At 42.0% G+C, this 21361-nt stretch overlaps 2 protein-coding genes across 3 annotated transcripts in view; one reads left to right on the forward strand and one right to left on the reverse strand.

Annotated features, from left to right (window-relative positions):
• Positions 1–12735: 12735 nt before the first annotated feature.
• Positions 12736–15690, reverse strand: socs3b (suppressor of cytokine signaling 3b). Its single transcript, XM_030755515.1, has 3 exons — positions 15483–15690; positions 14357–14708; positions 12736–14273 (listed from the first exon to the last, which is right to left on the reverse strand). Exons 2-3 carry the CDS (start codon positions 14489–14491, stop codon positions 13716–13718), a joined length of 693 nt encoding a protein of 230 aa, XP_030611375.1. The 5' UTR covers positions 14492–14708; positions 15483–15690; the 3' UTR covers positions 12736–13715.
• A 2223-nt stretch (positions 15691–17913) lies between these two features.
• The window catches only part of pgs1 (phosphatidylglycerophosphate synthase 1), a 35276-nt gene continuing 31828 nt past the window's right edge, over positions 17914–21361 (forward strand). Inside the window, exon 1 of one of the 2 annotated variants that reach the window (XM_030755104.1) lies at positions 17914–18041. In XM_030755104.1, coding sequence (XP_030610964.1) covers positions 17926–18041 — 116 coding nt within the window. In that variant the 5' untranslated portion in view covers positions 17914–17925. The remainder of the gene's footprint in view (positions 18042–21361) is intronic. The other variant, XM_030755105.1, reaches the window with a different exon arrangement.

Genomic DNA, 21361 nt, shown 5'->3' on the forward strand with positions numbered 1-21361 from the left:
TTGGCACGCATTTTTTGCACAGATGTTCGTATGCCTTAGAGGATCGATCCTAATCACTTTGGTGATCCCACTTTTCTGAGAGAGCAAAGGCTTATTTTTGGCTGTGGTGTTGCATTAAAGAAATCACTTGCTATTTCCCCATCTTTCATTTATTATTTGCCACTTTATTTGAGTGACAAAAGAATAAAAACTGTAGTGTGCATGACATCATTATTTTCTGTTAAAAAGCACTGCATATCTTTGTTTTATTAGTGGTCCAAAAGTACCAACTTGTGCCTCCATACCTATTTTCACTTTTTTCCTACTTATATAGAGGACTTTGTCTTTCACACTTCCACGAAAATGGAAGAGGGGTCAAGTCCAAGAGGCAATCTCCTGTGCTGAAAAATTGAGTCTGCTCAGAGGAAACAAAAACTGCAGTTCCTCGCATGGCCACTTGAGGCTTACTCCAAAAGGGAATTGGCCCCTATAAACATTGATGTTAGAGTGCCCAACTTTGCAGCAGGAAAAAAGCAGGTTCACATTTTGGGATTAAAGAAAAATTTTTGGCCTCTATGGATATTTTCTCCCCTCATAAAAATTGTGTAGCAGGTGACTTCTTTTATAACTCATCCACCTGGAGGCCAGTGAGGTTTAAAATTTCACTGACAGGCATCTGTAGCCAATTAGTATCTGCTACTAAGGCTTCATCTCTCTTAGTCACTGAACTGGACCTCTCCGTGTTTGTGCTCCTGGTGCATTTTAATAAAATTATCTGACAAATAATGTGGCTTGTGAGAACTTTGGGCCCAAGTTTTGGCAAATGAAATTCAAGTCTGGAAACGGATGGGTAACCGTAAAGTGGCTACACTTTGAAGAGTTTCAGTCAGGTTTCAGAATTCATCACAGTACAGAAACAGCATTAGTGAAGGTTACAAATGATCTTCTTAGAGCCTCTGACAGTGGACTCATCTCTGTTCTTGTCCTGTTGGACCTCAGTGCAGCTTTTGATACTGTTGACCATAACATTCTATTACAGAGATTAGAGCATACTATAGGTATTAAAGGTACTGCACTGCAGTGGTTTGAATCATATTTATCTCATAGACTCCAATTTGTTCATGTAAATGGGGAGTCTTCTTCACACACTAAGGTTAATTATGGAGTTCCACAGGGTTCTGTGCTAGGACCAATTTTATTTACATTATACATGCTTCCCTTAGGCAGTATTATTAGAAAGCACTGCATCAATTTTCATTGTTATGCAGATGATACTCAGCTTTACCTATCAATGAAGCCAGATGACACACATCAATTAGTTAAACTGCAGGAATGTCTTAAAGATATTAAGGCCTGGATGACCTCTAATTTCCTGCTTCTAAATTCAGATAAAACTGAAATTCTTGTTCTCGGCCCCACAAATCTTAGAAACATGGTGTCTAACCAGATACTTACTCTGGATGGCATTACTTTGGCCTCCAGTAACACTGTGAGAAATCTTGGAGTCATTTTTGACCAGGATATGTCCTTCAATGCACATATTAAACAAATATGTAGGACCGCTTTTTTGCATTTGCGCAATATTTCTAAAATTAGAAACATCCTTTCTCAGAGTGATGCTGAAAAGCTCATTCATGCATTTATTTCTTCTAGGCTGGATTATTGTAATTCATTATTATCAGGCTGTCCTAAAAGCTTCCTGAAAAGCCTTCAGCTGATCCAAAATGCTGCAGCTAGAGTACTGACAGGGACTAGAAAGAGAGAGCATATTTCTCCCATATTGGCTTCTCTTCATTGGCTCCCTGTTAAATCTAGAATAGAATTTAAAATTCTTCTCCTCACATACAAGGTCTTGAATAATCAGGCACCATCTTATCTCAAAGACCTCATAGTACCATATCACCCCAACAGAGCACTTCGCTCTCAGACTGCTGGCTTACTTGTGGTTCCTAGGATACTTAAGAGTAGAATGGGAGGCAGAGCCTTCAGCTTTCAGGCGCCTCTTCTGTGGAACCAGCTTCCAGCTTGGATTCGGGAGACAGACACCCTCTCTATTTTTAAGATTAGGCTTAAAACTTTCCTTTATGATAAAGCTTATAGTTAGGGCTGGATCAGGTGACCCTGAACCATCCCTTAGTTATGCTGCTATAGGCCTAGTCTGCTGGGGGGTTCACATAATGCACTGTTTCTCATTCACCTTATTTACTTTGTTTATACTCCACTCTGCACTTAATCATTAATTGATATTAATCTCTGGCTCTCTTCCACAGCATGTCTTTCTCTCCCCTCAGCCCAACCGGTCGCGGCAGATGACTGCCCCTCCCTGAGCCTGGTTCTGCTGGAGGTTTCTTCCTGTTAAAAGGGAGTTTTTCCTTTCCACTGTCGCCAAGTGCTTGCTCATAGGGGGTCGTTTTGACTGTTGGGTTTTTTCTGTATTATTGTAGGGTCTTTACCCACAATACAAAGCGCCTTGAGGCGACAGTTTGTTGTGATTTGGCGCTATATAAATAAAATTGAATTGAATTGAATTGAATTACACCGGTCTCTTCATGCCTCGTTTAGGTCATTTTTATATCATGCCTCTTTGCTGTATTAGCATGCAAATATTCACAAACTAGCACGCCACAGAGGTAAATAACTATTTGGACACCACCCATGGTTTTACCATGCCATCTGTACTGATGCATATCTATACAAACAGCAGTGGCTACTGATGTAGCATCTATGTATATTTATCTGTGGTTCAGAAAGTCAGTATCATATCAAAGCTGGACTGTGGCTCAGTGACCTGGGTTTGGCTTGAGATGAGCATGAGGCCCTTCTGTTGTGCTCCTTATGGCTGTTACAGGTTTCCTCAGGGACTTCTGGTACAGCCTCTGTCAATTCTAAGGTTTTACATATCAGGATTATTAATATTATTACAACATGTCATTATTTATTTAACAAAAACTAAACCAGAATGCAGAAGCAGTGTGTAAAAAAACTAAGTACACCCCCTGATTCAGTAGCTTGCAGAACCATTTTTGGCAGCAATAACTTGAAGTAACTGTTTTCTTCATGACTTTGTCAGTTTCTCACATCATTGTGGAGGAATTGTGGGCTAATCTTCTTTACAGCGTTGCTTCAGTTCCTTGAGTTTGTGGGCATTTGCTTACACACATCTCTCTTAAGGTCCCACCACATTATTTCAGTGTGTTGAGGTCTGGACTTTGGCTGGCCCTTTGCGACACCTTGATTCTTTTTGTTTTCAGCCATTCTGTTGTAGATTGGCTGCTGTGCTTGGGATCGTTGTCCTGTTGCATGACCCAGTTTCGGGCAAGCATTAGCTGTTGGACAGATGGCCTCACATTTGGCTCAAGAATACTTTGGTATACGGAGGAGTTCGTGGTCAGTTCAATGGCTGCAGGGTGCCTGGGTCCTATGGCTTCAAAATAAGCAGCCTCCACTACTGTGAATGACAGTTGGTATAAGGTGTTTGTGTTGATATGCTCTGTTTGACTTTTTTTTTTTTGGCCTTTTGCAGCTTTATTTGATAGGTTGCAGTGGAGAGGACATGTACTAAATGACCACAGGTTGGGACACAAACCTGGGCCGCCTGCACTCCCATGCGGCTTACATGGTCACCTGCTCATCTGCTGAGCCACCCTGGCGCCCCCTCTGTTTGGTTTTCACCAAATGTGACACTGTGCATAATGGCCAAGCATCTCCACTTTGGTGTCATCTGTCTAAAGGACATTGTTCCAGAGGTATGCTGGTTTGTTCAGATGTGCTTTGCAAACCTGGCAGCCCTTTCAAACAAGCCATGCTTGTTAAGTCTTTTTCTAATTATGACATCATGAACTTTATTATTTAACATGCTAACTGAGGCCTGTAGAGTCTGAGATGTAGCTCTTGTCTTTTTGCTTGTTTTTTTTGCAGTTTCTCTGAAATTTGCACGGTTGACCTTGGGTTGCATTGCTGGGATGCCCGCTCCAGGGAAGATCAGCACCTTTCTTCAAAGTTTGCTGCTTGTGAATAATTTTTTTCACTGTAGAATGACTTTTCAAATGGAAATGGCCTTACTGCGCTTCCCAGATTGATTTTTTTTTTTTGTTTGTTTGTTTGTTTTGTATGGCGGTGATCCCTTGGGATTTCAAGATGGCTGCCAGCTGCTCCTACTATGATTCTAAAACTACTAATAGTTTCCTCATCCCATCTAAAGCCTGTCAGATCTTCCTAGCTGTATATATATATATATATATATATATATATATATATATATATATATATTTTTTTTTTTTTAGTGCATTTTCCTCTGTTACCCTTTATATTAAAATGTACAAGTAAACAAATACATATAGCTGATTGCTAAAACCAGCAGGATGGTGCAGTGGTTAGCACTGTCACTTTGCAGCAAGAAAGTCCTGGGCTTGAGTCCAAGCTGAGGTCTTGTTGTTTGGAGTTTGCATGTTCTCTCAGGGCACTCTGGCTTCCTCCCACCATCTAAAGCCCTGCTTAGGGTTAAGTTAGTTGGTGATTCTAAATTACCTGTAGGCTTAAATGTGAGAGCGAATGGTTGCCTGTCTCTATGTATTAACCCTGCAGCAGACTGATGACTTGTCCAGGATGTACCCTGCCTCTCACCCTATGGCAGCTGAGGTAGACTCCAGCCCACTGTTATCCTGAATTGAGTTGGATAAATAGAAGAAAAGGGATGGATGGATGCTTGCCAAAGCTAACAACAGAAACTCCCTTCTTGTAGAGTATCTGGCAGTATAATAGATTGGTGTGTGTGTCCCTGGTGAGACACTGGAGTTCATAAAGGAGATGGACCAAAAGTCCTAGATGTCGAACAGGGAAAGAATGAGCTCTATATACTGTACAAATACAAATACACAGTAGAATAAATACTGTACCACTGCATGGAGAGCACCTCAACTGTACAAACTAAACATTAAAATACTGTTTAGAGATCTGTGTTTGCATAAGACATTTTAAGGGGCAGAACCAGAATGTCAAAGAGAGGCTGGGGTTGAAAGCAATGGAGACCAATGGAACAGAGGTCTCAGGAAATATTGCAAGGGGATTGCTACACCCAAAGGGTGCATCCAATAAGGAAAATAGTCAAATTTAACAGACTGTTTCTAGCAGACACACTGAGGTTAAACAATCAACTTGATATAAACATAAGAAAACATGAGTCATATGTTTTCAAAAAAGAAATCTGAACTCAAGCTCTGCTAGCTTTTTTATAGCCTTCAGCTGCACCTCTGCTTTAGCACCATAAAAGCAGCTATAATCAATACTTTACAGCAACAGTGAATTAAATGAGAATGTGAAAACAACTCATTGTTTAGCCTCAGACTGTACTATTTTAGTTCACTCTCATATTGCTGTTTTTGGCCCCAGCAGTCGGTTGTTTTCAGTGGAAAAAATCCTGCTGTACTCTATCTGCTCCACACAAAAGAGTCAGTCAAAGGTAGTGAAGCGTTTAGCAGCTCAAGAGCTGGCTCACATTATGTCTACAGCTGAGAAATTTTATCAAAACATATCAGCATAACCCCCTTACCAGATCCCCACAGACACTTCCTGAAATAATCAGGACAAAGGACTGGCATCGTATCGGTTTTAAAATCTGTTTACATCCCGCTCATCAAAAGGTTTGCCTTATAAGCTGAATGCATCGGAAGCTCTGATGTTCAGCAGAGGATTGGAAATCAGCGTGTGTATACATGCAACAGTTAATGCAAGCATATGAAACTCAATCCCAATCACTGAGGACCCAAACTCACAACACACAAACGCAAAAGTAAAACCCAAATCTTTAATCCAAAAACAACCCAAGGTCACTGAGAGGGTCATCAGTCAGTGGACCAAATAAATCCGATAAGGGGCAGGCAAAAAGGCAAAAATCCAAGAACAATCCAAAAGAAGCCAAACACAAGATCAATAGCAACACAAAGAGAAAACATGAGGTACTCTAAGAATCACCTGTAATACTTGACTGCAAGAATACAAAACAACTTGCATTGGATCAAAGAAATAATATTTTTCTTTTCCAAGAAAATAAAATGAAAGGATAAAAGATAAAAATATGTATAAAAATACAGTATTCGGTGTTAGTTCTACGTTTTTGGACAATGACTTTTTTTTGTGTGTGTATTTTTGCCTCTGTACTCTACCACAGTGGATTTTAAATCAGACAGAGTCACACAGTCCCCCATTTTCAGAGGCTAAAAATTAATTGGACAACTGACACAATTTTAAATGTAAACATTGTTTTCAAAGCATGAACGAAAATCATCACTGACGTCACCATTGAAGAATCTCCCATTTCTTTGCCTTGACAAACTCTTGGGTTGTTCTTGCAGGATGCTTTGGGTCATTATCCATTTACACTCTTTTGCAGCGTTTGGCTGAATTTGAGCAGAGAATTGCCCTGTATACTTAATAATTCATCCTGCTACTTCTATCAGCAGTCACATCATCAGTAAACACCAGTGACCTGGGTCCACTGGAAGCCATACATGCCCATATTATAACACTGCCTCCACCATAATTGGCAGATGTTGTGGTATGCCTCAGATCATGAGCTTTTTCTTTCCTTCACCATACTTTTCTCTTCCCATCAATCTGTAACAGGTTAATCTTGGTTTCATCCATTCTAAGTTGTTGTTTTTTTTTTCTGTTGGCACACCTCTGCAACATCATGTAGTGATCTGGGGCAGTGCCACTGGAGTGGCAGGCTGGGGTTGCCATCTTTAAGAAAGCGGACCGGAGGGTGTGCTCCAACTATCAGGGGATCACACTCCTCAGTCTCCCCAGGAAGGTCTATGCCAGGGTGCTGGAAAGGAGAGTTTATTCATTAGTCGAACCTCCGATTCAACAGGAAAAATACGGTTTTTGTCCTGGTTGCGGAACGCTGGACCAGCTCTTACCCTCTCGAGGATATTTGAGTGTGCGTGGGAGTTTGCCCATTCAGTCTACATGTGTTTTGTGGACTTGGAGAAGGCATTCGACTGCATCCCTCGGGGTATCCTGTGGGGGGTGCTGCAGTGGTATGGATTGTTGTTGCGAGCCATTCAGTCCCTGTACAACTGCAGTGAGAGCTTGGTCTGCATTGCCGACAAGTGGGTCTCATTTCCAGTGGGTGTTGGACTCTGTCTTTGTCACCAATTTTGTTTATAATTTTCATGGACAGAATTTTTTGGTGTAGCCAGTGGTGGAAGGCTTCTGCATTGGTGGCCTCCGAATCTCATCCCTGCTTTTTGCAGGTGATGCGGTCCTGTTGGTTTCAGGTAGTGGCATCCAGCTTGCACTGGAGCAGTTCACAGTTGAGTGTGAAGTGGCAGGAATGAGAATTAGCACCTCTGAGTCTGAGGCCATGGTCTTCAGCCAGAAAAAGGTAGTGCGCCCACTTTGGGTCAGGGACAAGGTGCTGCCCCAAGTGGAGGAGTTTAAGTATCTCAGGGTCTTGTTCACAAATGAGGGGAGTGGGAGATGGACAGATGGACTGGGGCTGGGGCTGGGGCTGCGGCTGCGGGTGCAGTGATGTGGATGCTGCATCAGACCGCTGTGATGAAGAGAGAGCTGAGTATAAAAGCGAAGCTGTTGATTTACTGGTCGATGGTCACCATAGTGACCAAGAGAACGAGATCACAAATACAAGCAACAGAAATGAGTTTCCACCGAAGGGTAGCTGGCCTCTCTCCTCTCTCCCTTAGAGATTGACTGAAGAGAGCAGTCATTCAAAGGGGGCTCAGAGTAGAGCCTCTACTCCTCCACATCAAAAGGAGCCAGTTGAGGTGGTTCAGGCATTTGACTAGGATGCCTCCTGGGCGCCTCCTAAGTGAGGTGTTCTGGGCATGTCCTACTAGGAGAAGGCCCTGGAAAAATGATACACTATACAACCCTGCCCATGTTTTCATTGAGTGGAGCAGTATTTGCTTTTTTGGCGGGTGGTCTTTTCTGCAGGTTTTTGGTTTATTTGTTCGTTTGTTTTTTAAAATTTGCAATTAAAAAGCATTGTTTGAAAAAAAAAAAAAAAAAGAGCCACATCACTTCTCTCTGGATTCTGTAAAGACCAAAACACAGTTAAAAGACACCAAGGTGGACTTAACCACAACTCCAAGTTATTGATAACGTTGCTCCGTAACTGCTGTGTAAATAAGGAACTATTGTCTAACAACCCTGCCATATGTTCCACTGCAGAAGAAGGCTTTGAAATGGATTGTTTAAAAAAGGCTCATAGTTGGAGATTTTTTTTTTTTATATACCATGCTATTGTTTCTAAGCAAATAATTTTTAAGCCCAGTCATTCTTCCTTTCCTTTAACCATTTCTTAATATCTTCCTTGCTTCTTGGATATTTTTTCTCCCCCTTTTATCATTTCTTTCTTTTGCTTTCTTATGTCAGCAGATCCTAATGAAAACTTGAGGCTTTTATTTGACACAAAAAATGAATTCTGCTCTTCATTTGCACTGAAAATTTCAAACATTTTACTTCCATTTAGACTGCGAATGCTTGGCTCTTATTTTATTGCGGCATTTCGGTAGGTAGTTTACAGGTGTTGCCATTCATTTATGGCCTTAAAACCACCTTACTCACCACATACATATGTGCATGTGGTAGTGTTTGAATTCATATGCGTGTCTGCTACAGTCTGAAGTTCAAATACTGTGCAGTCCTGTTTGCTGGCTGAAGGGACACGGTGACACCTGAGAGTGTTAGAGGGTTTGGTCAGAGTCCATGCTGTTACAGTAAGCCATTTGGCATCTGAGCTCCTCTGCTGCTACGCTTCTGCAGCTGTGAATGAAGAGAGAGAGAAAAAAAAAGCCCAAGTTAAACAATGTGCCTAATACAACATGCCTTTTACAAACAGTTTAATACCTTTGGGGGTTATCTTAGTTTGCCTTATTCGTATTTCCCGTCACTAAGAGGCACACCCAGGCTTTGCATGTGATATGTGATGATTAATGTGAAAATAAACATCATCACAAGGAGTTTTAAGTGCTGCAGAGAGTGTGCAGGGCGGATGGTTGGTAGTAAGTGTAGGAAAATACTCTATTTGTTTGGATGTGTATGTGATGTGTCACTGTCAGCGAGTTCAAGGGAAGGCGCTTGTGCACACACACACACACACACACACACACACACACACACACACACACACACACACACACACACACACACACACACACACACACACACACACAAATACATACATGCACTGGTGGATTTGCCTGTATGTATGCTTCCCCATATGGTTTTTATTGATCTGCATCGCTGTTATACCCCTTCTGCTCCCTCTGCTTCTCTCCGTCTCTGTCTGTGTGCACTGATGGTGAAGGAATGATGGAATGCTGGAGGGTAAATCTCTGGTTTCCTGGAAGCTGGTCTGGCTTTATCAGAAGCGGCTGTGACAATACTCGAACTGATGGGCCAGCCGAACGCCTTTCCTATAAGCACCGATCAGGCAAGAAAAAGCCTTACTGGAAGAAACAATCAGCAATCCAGAGGCCTTTCCTGGAAGATCACTGAGACTCGCTAGTTGCAGAGCACAGTCCTAACCCTTTAATATTCTTTCCACCTTCTATACGTGATGTAGCTGACTTTGGCCAGAGCTCAAAAAATGACATAAAACACATGATAGCACTTCAATTTTGATCAGGCTCCAGGAGTTTAACTGGCTTACATTTTAAAAAGCATTCTTCCTATTGCTCAACTTGCTTCCCAGTTAGTTCCTTATGTTGCATTAAAACACAGCATTAAAGTTTTGAGAGGCGGTGCCCCAAACGTTGGTGTGAATGTTTTGATTGTTGGAAAAGAAAAAAAAAAAAAAGCCTTCAAATGGAGCTCAGTTGTTTGAGAGCCGGGTGTTGTGTTTGGCGGGGACACTGTTGACAACTGTTGAGCTGGACACAGAAAGTCATAACCCGAAAAAATGAATCACGGTGGAAAGATTTTCTGTGAGTGTGTGAGATTCACGACACAGGCAAAATATTCCAGGCCACTCACTAGGCAACTATGGGGAACATAAAATGAGTCACAGTGAGCTGAGCTGGCTTATTTAGACAATGTGTTTGTGTGTAAAACTGGATTGTTCTGGTTGGATTTTGGGAAGAAGGCGCACTCATTTCTGTTTGTCTCTTAACCTACGTCATCTTGCTCTGCAAATGCCCACTCAGTTTTCCTCTCATAAACAAATAGTGTCCTCGGCACTCGCGCACAGACGCACACCAGCGTACAAGCATTTTTTCCTGTAAGTGTCACGGTAAAAAAAAATGAGGAACCACGTTTTTGAATCATTATAATTACCTGTACTGATGTAAGCTGTAAAAACAGTTATTAAACATTAGCCTCTGATTCCCACAGAGGTCTTAGGTTGGCTCGAATCCAGAGAGATGTGAGTAGCGCTGGCGGCTGGCCCAGTGAGGTGGAAGAGGTTGCTACTGTTCTGCTTTTTGAGGGATGGGAGGGAGATCAAAATATAACTGTTAAATATCACGTTGGACATAGGAGGGTGGAAGAATAGCCAACTAATGTTGGTGTTCTACTCTTGGACTCTACTAGAGTCACTTTGCATGACTCATAGATCAAAATTATCCTTATTCATGTCACACTGGCCTGTGGTGCAAATTCCTTTAAGTCACCTTTCAAACAGAAGGTTTGAACAATAGTGCAGAAAAGAGCCTTAAGCCTTACATTTGTGCTCACAGGAACTGAATAGAAATACCCTGAGCTTATTATTTAAAACTTTGGCCATGTTTAATCTGAGCATCAATCATTTTAATAGTATATATATGACATATAAATAAGGGAAAGCTATCAGGTCCCCTTTACCTGATCTTAAATATTCTTTCTGCATCTTATATTTCTTATTTTAAACAATTATTTTCTCTTCAGGACTCCCCTACCTCACACACTCTCGCCTTCTGAAACACACACTAACACCAGGCAAGAGCCGTAAAAACTCAACTCAATTAAAGTGCCTCTTTCCTGGAAGCCAGCCTCAGACAGAGCACAAGGTATGCAGGGAATGGGAACCATATCTGTGTGTGTGTGTTCGGAGAAAGGGGGAGTTGTGTGTATGTAGAAGTGAAGAAACTCACCTCCTGCTTAATTTTACCAACAGCAGCAATCTAGCTTGACTGAACACACACACACACACACACACACAGCTTTGGCTGCACACTAAAAAAAAAAAAAAAAGAAACAGACTGTCATAAATCTCCTCCACGTGGACCCTTTCACCTATTTGACCTCACTCGCCTACACGCACACATCTATCCGTGCACACTCCCTGGAGGACACCATCCTCTCTCAGACCCTCAGGCAGGATGTATAAAATCCCACTGCATTCCTTTCCAGTAAGGTCCAGCCCAAAGTGAGCTCTCCACACAGTGACTGCTGTGTCAAAGTGTGCGTGCGTGACGTTGACCTAACCCTCTCCTTCTGGGAACCCCTTTGTTACTGTGCCATGTGCACATCAGCTGTGCCCTCCCTCCCTCTCTGCCCCTTTCCATTTCCTATACATTCTCCAATCCCTACAGAATTTATCCACAATCCTCTGGCAAAGAGACGGAGAAGTGTGAATTGGCGCAATTTTAACCCTGCGACAAATGTGTCTCCTCCTCATACTGCTACTCTGTCTGTTTTCAAAGCACGCTGACTGAATAAATACTGCTTTGTTTGACTAGGAAATCCCAATTGTAAGTAAATAGTCTTGCTGTGAGGCCAGGAATTGCTAGAATACAATACATTACAGTAAGTTAGAGCATGTGCAGTCAATATTGACTCTGTGAAGTAAGAGAGAGAGAAAAAAAAAAAAGACAAGCATGCAAAAAAACAAAGTAAATTAAGACACAAGGCAAATGCATTGACTTTTGTAAAAATAGTGCTTTTTAATATAAATTATTGAAATATTTTAGAAATATAAATATGTGCAATGTTCCTTTTTATTTATTTTGTAATGCTTTGTCATTTCAGGTATTACAGCTTGTATTGCCAGACTAGTGGCCAGCCTTTTTGCCAAAGAGTCTTTATAAAAGACAAAATGATTCACATACACGTGGTCCGCCGGTGCAACACATGTAAAGCGTCGGTGTTGATGTGACCCAGATTTGACCAAAAATGTGTGCCGCCCTCACCTCAAGCGGCCACGTGAGAGCATGATGTGAAAAGGCTACCCCTCCAACATGGATCACAGGTAAGGGTCACAAACAGCAAAAACACAATTTTGATCAAATCCAAGTCTTGACTTCTGGTTTACAAAAGGCTTTTTTTTTTTTAAAAGAATCACTTAAGGGAAAATTGTAGTGTTTCCTTAACATTCAGACAAATCCAAGTGTCCACTCCTTCTCCAGAGGAGAAAGTAGACAAGCCAAATAAAAAAAAAATTATAAGATAAAAATCTGAAGAAGGCAGATACTCAAACACACTGGGGCATTGTAGCAAAAAAGAAATGACTTGGAGCTGACAATCTAAGACAGAATTAAGACTCAGCTAAAACCTTCTTTTTCACACAGGCAGTTGTATTTACAGGAGTGGCGTCCTGTTGTGCTCTATCATTTCCTCTTATCAGTTTTTGTTTAGCTGTATACCAGTATGTCTCCTCCCACCTTACTCCCCAGTCCTCCCCTCCTCTTCAGTTTCCTTCTCCTAATCCCATTCCTCCCTCTCCTTTAGAATCCTTACCCTCTCTGCATCTTTGGGATCATCATTATCATCATTTCCCCAAGGAGCTTTACAGTGTTGCTGACATTTTTCCAGCCAGTCGGGATAAAAATAAGTTCTGCAGTTTTGTTTGGTCCCATGCCAGGGCTTTTGTCCTGGTTAAAAGCCTCTGTCTCGGCAAAAGCAGCCTGTTTTGTGTCACTGTCAAAGCATACATGCATCTCTGAAATAAAAAGGCAGGGAGAGGGAGGAGGGCAGTCAAATGGTTATGGATGAGGAACAAGAAACAAATAGGAGAAAATGCTTTGTAATTATTTTTTTTTTTGTCCCTCCCTCATTCTCCCATGCTAACAAAACCTTCATGTGGTCTATACCTGTGTGTGTGTGTCTGCGCATGTGGAGCTAGAGTGCATGACCGTCCCACTCCCGTCTATGAGGCAACACTTGCGGGAAGCAGCGATGGAAATGTGTGCACCACCACAACACAAACACTTACACACACACATTCAGACAAACAAATGCTGTACGTTTTCTGTGCTGGGCCCCCCTCATTTGGACTTTGCCTTTTCTCTGAAAACTCCTCCTCCATCCACTCGCTCTACTCTCTGCTGTCTGTCCAGTTGACAGGAGGAGGTCTCTTTTTAAGCAGATTAAACCCACCAAGATTTCACTGGTGGCGCATTGATCATGCCTTCGTTGTCATCGTTAATATCGACCAGTCAGGTTAATCTTCTACGAGGCACTGCTCTGCGTCTCAGTCAGTCATAGGAAACATTGACCTCTGACTTCACCTGCCACTCACTCTAGTGGTCAGTTTTTGATTTTGTTTTTGCAAGGCAGGATGGACGAGGTAATTGTCGGCAACCCAAATCACACTCCTCATCCCCAGACCCCAGGTCAGTGGGTGACCCTGGGTTGTTCAGTGATCAGCTGATTCTGAATACTTGACCTCATATTAGCATCTAAGGCTCAGTCCAGTGAGTTTATGTCCGCACATATATTCTCATATTCACAGAGAACTGGTCTGTGCTGTAATCCTGGCACCTGCTCCATGCAGTAGAACCTTTTACAGTTCCTGTCAGTCATATAGGAGAATCATACTCCTGCAGGAAGTCTCTGATTGTATGTGGGAGAGCCTCAGTCTGCTCCAAAGCCCCCGGGCGTTGATTGTTCAGCGTCCTCCTGCACATGTGCTGCAGGCTAGAGAGAGAAGTCATGAGGGGTCGAAGCAACTCCAGGGGGATTTTCTCACCACTGCTGTCGATCAGATAAACGATGCGTGCCTTTGTTTTTGCCTCTTCTGAATTGCCCCCACTTGCCCCTTCGCTTGTCCTTTCAGTATCCTCCCCCTTCCCCATGTAGTGCTCTATGAGTTTCAGCACACAGTCAAACTTTGGGAGCTCCTGGGTATTTGGGGGATCTGCCTGTAAAAAGAAGCCCCCTCCCTCACTGTGGATGCGCAAGTTCCTCGTTCCCTTAATTGTCTGGACAGAGAGGGTGAAGAAGTAGTGGTGGTCTGAGGAGTCGCGAACCAGGAAAGTGCCAGGGGTTTGAGAGCGTAGCAGGGAGTTGGCCTCCCGGCCACTGATAGCCCCCCAGTAAAAGCCACTCTGCTGAAGCTTGTGCAGTGCACACATCACCTGAAACACATAGAAAATCCAGGGTGAATTTTAGATACAAAACACACACATTTACTTTATCTAAAAACTCAGGCGTAACTGACTTGCTGGTAGTGTTCATGCGAGCTGAAGGGCTTGTAATGATGCGGGGTAAAATTCAACCCCTGAAGCCTGCCCTCTGGAGGGGTGACGCTGCTCATGGCAAGGGGGTTGCGTCCTCCAAAGGTTACCATGGCCATGCCATGGCCCCCTGCCTCTCCCTGCTGATCGAGAGGCAGAGGGCCCAGAAAATATGCGCCTGGTTGGACAGGTGGAAGACAGTTTGGAGCAGACTGATTTGAGAGGCGGGAGGGGGAGCGGGGTGAGGGTGGCGGGGTCACACACCGGGTCCAAGGCCCCGGGGAAGAAGAGTCTGATGCATCCAGAGAGGGGCTGGTAGAGAGCACCTATACACAGCTGGAGGGAGACAGTGAGCACAGATTAAGCTTCTATCTATATATAGACTCATCTTTGCATGCAAATATAGAACAATAGAACCTTATTTGAATTACTCCCTCATAAGCAGTGAGAAATAAATGGCCACTCTGCCACACCGGAGCTCTCAGTTTGCCCCCGTAAAAATGCAGTTATGGCGACTGTAACAAATGCATAAGGCAAAACGGGGCAGCGAGCAGGCAGGTTATATTTAGTTTAAATGAATGCACTGCTTACTCGTGCTGCTGCAGCGTGCAGCCAGACAGCAACTGGATCCTGATTGCTTTCAATTGTCTTCGATCGGCCGCACCGCAACAAGGGATTTCTGAATCGGGGTCACTGTGAAAGAGTCCGGCCGGCGCGCTTTTTTTTTTTTTTTTTTTTTACCCCTCTCCCCTTCACTAAATAACACATCCCTGCTCGGAGGACCCGTTCTCCGGTTTCACGATGACTGAAAAGGTGTCCCGTTTGGTCTGGTTTCCCGAGATCTCCTGCAGGCTCTACGGGAATTGAAATCTACTTAACCGGAGAGTGCAGGCGCCATAGCGGCTCAGAACCGCTCCGGAGCCGCTGGCGTTAAACTCGGTCCACTACTCATGATATTGCGAAACCCCTTCCCACAAACATTAACACTTTTAGCACCTAGGCTGCCAAATAAAACCGCTGTGCTTTAAGGGGCTATGTTACCCAGTTTTTCTCATTTAGCCTACTTAATCTAACGGAACGCATTTAAATGTCTTGCCAGTCTTAACTTACCTTGGGGATGCACTCAGTCCGGCGCCGCAGCGGCTCGTCGTCAAAAGAAAAAATACGCAAACTACTCGAAAGTAGTGCTTGAAAAATTATTAATTCAGGCATTAAAATCCATTAAAAAAGTATCCGAAAGAGTGTGTAGGTTTCTTTACCGAGCAGAGGAATGTGTCGGCAGCAGTATCTGCCGGAGTACTCCCCGTGTGTGTATGTGTGTGTGTGTGTGTGTGCTGGTCCAGTGGGGTGGGGGGTGGGGGGGTTTACTGGAGGTTGTTTCCAGTGAGTAAAGCCGATGTTCGTAAAGCTCCGCCCCCTCCGTTCAGAGGTTCTTCCAGTAAACACACGCACGCACGCTCGCGCACGCAAAGAACACACGCACGTGCTCGCGCCCGCTCTTGGAAGATCGCCAATAAATAATCAGCGTGACCTTTACCGGGCTGTTTCCTGGTACTGCTGCTGGATTCCCTTCTCGACAAGGTGAAAAAATTAAAAGCTCCACATATGACACATTATAAAACCGCAGCTATGGCTCATGTTTTAGAGACATGCTACACATACTGTTACTGCAATAACTAACCATAATATGCTTCTACATGCACTGCAGGAACCTTGCCCCCCGCTCCTTTTTTCAGCTCTCCCCTTAAAGCATTAAAAATGCACAGTTACATGTAAAACAGTGCATGCAAAAGATATAAAGAAAGCTGTAATCTGTAGCAATCAGCATTTTTGCTGCATATCTACGGTGCATAAACATTTTAGCCACCCTGAGAAAGAGATTTTGGTTTTCATTTACTGAAGAAAAAAAAAAGGCCAAAAATACCAGTAAAATGCAAAGACTTCTAAGTGAGGTAAAACTTAACAGATGCTTACATGCATCATTCCCTGAAGGATTTATGCTGAACCATAAATAAGTCTGGCAGTGCATGCTAATCCCAAATAGATAGGAAAAAAAATTTTAAAATATATTCCAAACTCTGATTTCAATAGGTGAAAAGCTGTCAAAATATGGTGGTGTGCAATACTAGGGAAAGAATAATTCACCAATTACTTTAATCCATTCAACATTTTGTCTGTGAATTTCTGTTCAGTAAAAACTGCGAGTACCTCAAAGCTGTACTGGATTAAATGCTCCTCTACTATTTATTGAATTAGTTGTACTCTATGTAGAGAGACAGACTACAAAGGCACACATGCACAAATTAACAAAAAAGTACTTGTAGAAAACATCACTGAAATGATAGAGTATTTGAATCTAGTTTTTCCAAGTTCACTGTGATATTGTTTCCTTGTGTTCTTATGCATTTCTCTGTTGAGGTTCCTTAAATAGGACCATACCGTAAGGTCAAATATTTTCAAGCATTTCAGCATCAGCACGGGCCTTTCATTCCATTTCCCTCTCCATTTCTTAACAACATGATGGATGATTAACATCTGACCTACAAAAAACTGGCTAAAGTTTAAAGATAGGGTCCCTCAGTCTGTCAGGAAACATCTGACTTACTGAAAATGCTCTTGAGCAACACCCTTAAGTGTTGTTTTGTGCAGGCAAAAATACTACATGTAGTGAAAGGATGAAAGAGTGACTCATTATAAGTTATGACAGATTATTACAGATTGTGCTTTTTTGTTTGTTGTTTTTTAAGTCTGTCCAGCTTTTAAATCCTTAGTCTGCAACTGTAGAAGAGTATTTTATTTTACTCTGAAATATATTGGGAATAAATTACAAATACATTAGATTAGTGGTGTTTCTTTCTAATATTTCCATTAACAATCCAAGAACAAATAAAGCTACAAAAGATGGCAGTTCATATTTACAGTGTTTGGGAATCAATAAAACAGTAAAGTTAAATAATAATAATATTGATTACTCTCATGTTATTAGTAAAACACTGCTGTGAGTATTGTTGTTACAGGATGGTAAACGTGAGTATCACATGGCTCTAGCAAGATTATGATCTTAACGTGCTCCAGACTCCTAGAAATATAAACACACACGCACACACACACAAAATTACCAATCACCAGGAACGGACACTTGTATGCAATGCATGGCATGTATCGCATGACTGAAAACCTTATTGGGTCACACCTTAAACAGGTAGATGGAAGAATGTGTTACCAGAAATTAGTCTGTGCTCGCATATTTCCGTTTTAAGGGTGCCTTTATAGTAAATTTAACAATATAGAATAAATACTTTGCAAGCTGACAGCTTGAGGTAATTAAAAGACGTTAAAATCACCCCCCAAAACATAAAAACGGATCCCCAACCAGCGATATATGTTTGTTAAATAAATATAAATAAATAAATGAATAATAATAATAAAAACGTTCCTTGGCACAGTTCAAGCTATCATTGCAATGCTGTGAGCTGCACAGTGCGGAAAGCGGCGTGTTTGTAAACCGAGAGGTGCATCCATAAAGGTTTTTCAAACTCGCTGTACTGCAGCAATGGCGGCTCCCATGTCTTGGAGGAGGCTGGTGTACTCTGTGTACTCGCCGGCCATTGCCGGGGTTTTCACCCGGATATCTGACCGGTTGTTCCGTGCACGGGACCGGCGAGGAGGGTAAGATACCCGAGGACAAAAGTGTACTTTTCTGCCGCTGTAGTGGCTCTTCTCTTTACGCCTTTCTCACTCCCAGCATGTCGCTCCTGCTGTCGCTCCTAGTGTCGCTCCTGCTTGTGCATCCACTATCGGACAGGCGTATTTTGACGCTCTCCTTTCATGACGTTTTAAAGGCCTCGGTGTGTGGACACGTCTGGCCATCAACCTCGACTTATTTAGAGTTAAAATAATGCGTTTACAGCAAGTATTAAACCAAATTACAGCCACATTTAGCACATGAACAGGCTGTAATGAACTTCACGAGACTCAGCTAACAGTAGCTAACCCTACAGGGAAGTTTTCATAACTGATGCGCAATGCACCATGGGAATGAATGAGGAATACTTTGTCATATTTGGTTTTTAAAGCAGTTGAAATAATAATAATAATAATAATAATAATAATAATAATAATAATGCGTTTCTCCAGTCGCCCTCAACCATACCTTTTCGGAAACCGTTTGACCTGACCCACGTTCCTATGGGGTCCATTGTCAATTCTTCTTGACCTTTTTTTTTGTGCATTTTTGAGCTTTTTGCCTAACGGATACAACAGGCTCCTCACCGATCCCTTCGGGTTGGCTCGGGCCTAATAAAAATCTTTCGGCTTTAGGGGTCGCCACAGCGGATGGCCTGCCTCCATCTCTCCCTTTCTGTAGCATCCCCCCTCTGTCACACTAACCCGCTACATGTCCTCCTTCACCACATTCCTGAACCTCATCTGAGGTCTTCCTCTTTTCCTCCTGCCTGGCAGCTTCATCTTCAACATCCTTTGAATTTGAATTCACTATTGTTCTAAACCATCTCTGCCTTGCTTCTCTAACTTTGTCTCCAAACTGCTCAACCTGAGCTGCCCCGCTGATGTACTCATTTCTAATCCTGTGTATTCTGGTCACTACCAATGAAAATCTTGGCGTCTTCAAGTCTGCCATGTCCAGCTCAGCCTGCTGTCTTTTTGTTAGTGCAACAGTCTCCAAATCATCATAGCAGGTCTCACTACCATCTTGTAAAACCTCCCCTTAACTCTTGCTACTATCCTTTTGTCACAAATCACCCCTGAGACTCATCTCTACCTGCCTGCACTCTCTTCTGCACCTCTCTTGTGTACTGTCCATTGCTTTCAGTGGTTGACCAACTCATCCACCTTCACCACCTCCACTCCTTCATGTTTCCATCCGTCTCTTTGTCATTCACACACATGTATTCTGTCTTGCTTCTACTGACTTTCATTTCTTCTTTCTTACACCTGCTCCCTACTTTCACTACAGATTACAATGTTGTATGTGAACATTATAATAATAATGTTTTATTGTTATTTGGCAGATAATTCTCTGTCATACAGATATACTGTATTATAGAGGGTGATAGAATGTGGTATAAAAGATTTCCTCTATCTGGCCTTGTGGCATGTGCCCATCTTTTTGCTGCACTCATTGAAGGATTTCAGTTTTGTTAACAACTAGCGCTTCCTCCCCTCCTTTGTGTATACAGCCTCTGTGTTGGTCTTTTAGTTCAGCCTTTTATTAATGTGGAAGCCTGGGTACCTTTACTCCTCCACCACATCAACGTCCTGTCTCAGAATAGAAGCAGGCTGTGCAGCCGTCCTCTTCCTTCTGAAGTTGATCACCATCTCTTTGATTTTATTCAAATTCAGAAGCAGATGATTCCTCCCAGACGACTCCACAAAATCATCTACTAATGCTCTTTGCTCCTCCTCCTGCCCATCACTAATACATCTAATTAGTGCACTCCCCAGTCTCACATACTGCAGCTTTTCTGTCAGGTTCTCTGTAATCCATGAGATGGATTTTACATGCATCTCTTGACTTAAATGCTTGGGGACATTCTCTTATCCATTCCAAAGATGGCAGCTTTCAGGATGAACAGCTCACCTGTGCAGATCCTCAAATGTGTTCCGTATTTGTCACTCTTGTGTAAATTACACTGGTCAATTAAATGTGTAAGTGCATTCATAAACAGAGCTTGCCCAGCAGGCTTAAACAGCATAATTTACAGACACAGGTATGTAGCAGAGAGCTAACTGCTGCAGCTGCCTATACTGGAACACCTGTCTCTCAAAGCCATGCCTCTAACTTTAAGCCTTAAAACAGCCAAACAGGCGAGTTATTAAATAAAATTATTCCTGTACAGTTGTTATGAAGGGGTAAATTAGCTACAGAGACCAAAATCTTTTTATTGTCAGGACACAAGTTGGTCATTTTAACGTGAGCGTCTGTGACGATTGATTTGCTTTAATTTCTTTTTTTTTAAACCTTTATTTTACCTGGAAAAATGTTTGAGAACCAGTTCTCATTTACAAACATGACCTGGCCAGCCTTTTAATGCCAGCCTCAAATGCAAATTAGACGAACAGCAGTTTTTAGCACTTCTGTGTTGGTTTCTTTTTTTTTTTTTCTTTTGTTTCTTTTTTAGCCCCAGATGCTTCAGCTTGATGTAGACACTGAATTTTTTGTGTGGAATGTAGTTCCTGGATTGAGTGTCTGCTTCCCAGAAGGAAGCAGAGCTTCTGAAAATAAGAAACTGTAACTCTGGCATCATCTCCAGCATTTAACCCTTGTTTATACATGAGCTCAAAAGCAGTCTGGGTCAGTATATAGCCAGAATTACGTGGACAACCCTGTCTACACATTGAATGCATTTATGGACTCTTATTTAAAAGAAACCTGCAGCATTTTTTTTTTTATTCCCCCACAGTGGAGTGCTTCCAAATTTTCTTGGCAACAGTTTGGGAATTGTCCTTTTATTGATGCTGGAACTTTGGACTTTGTGCACACATGCTGTCACAAGTCCAAAGAGAAATGTTTTTCTCCCCTGGTATTATAGCCAGCTTCATATTTACTAGAGTGGCTTTGGTTGATTCACAATTTAAAAAAAAAAAATTCATATTTAACCTGTACTGGGTCTGAACCTTAGGTTATCCTCTGTTTGAAACAAGTCACTTTAGCACATTAACCTTTAAGGTAGGGCTGCTCGATTATGGAAAAAAAAATCATAATAATCATCATTATTTTGGTCAATATTGAAGTCACGATTATTTAATATGATTATTCATTGACTTTGTAAACACTACATTTATTGCACTTATAAACAGTGAAAATCTAGTGCATTTCAACTATCTTTTGAAAATAAACATTAAATTTAAAATGAAATACTGAATATATAAATAAAATATAAATACAATCTAAAAAAATCTATAAATAAATTGCAATATAAAAAATTCATTATAAATGAAACACAAATAATAAATAAATAGAAAGGTAA

Source organism: Archocentrus centrarchus, chromosome 19 (assembly GCF_007364275.1).
Source record: "Archocentrus centrarchus isolate MPI-CPG fArcCen1 chromosome 19, fArcCen1, whole genome shotgun sequence".
Taxonomy (NCBI): domain Eukaryota; kingdom Metazoa; phylum Chordata; class Actinopteri; order Cichliformes; family Cichlidae; genus Archocentrus; species Archocentrus centrarchus.

Excerpts from the sequence above, each read along its gene's own strand:
- socs3b (XM_030755515.1), bottom strand. The coding sequence starts at position 14,491 with ATGGCCATGGTAACCTTTGGAGGACGCAACCCCCTTGCCATGAGCAGC. Across the intron at positions 14,274-14,356 it reads CGCATGAACACTACCAGCAA|GTGATGTGTGCACTGCACAA; the intron begins GTCAGTTACGCC and ends TATGTGTTTCAG.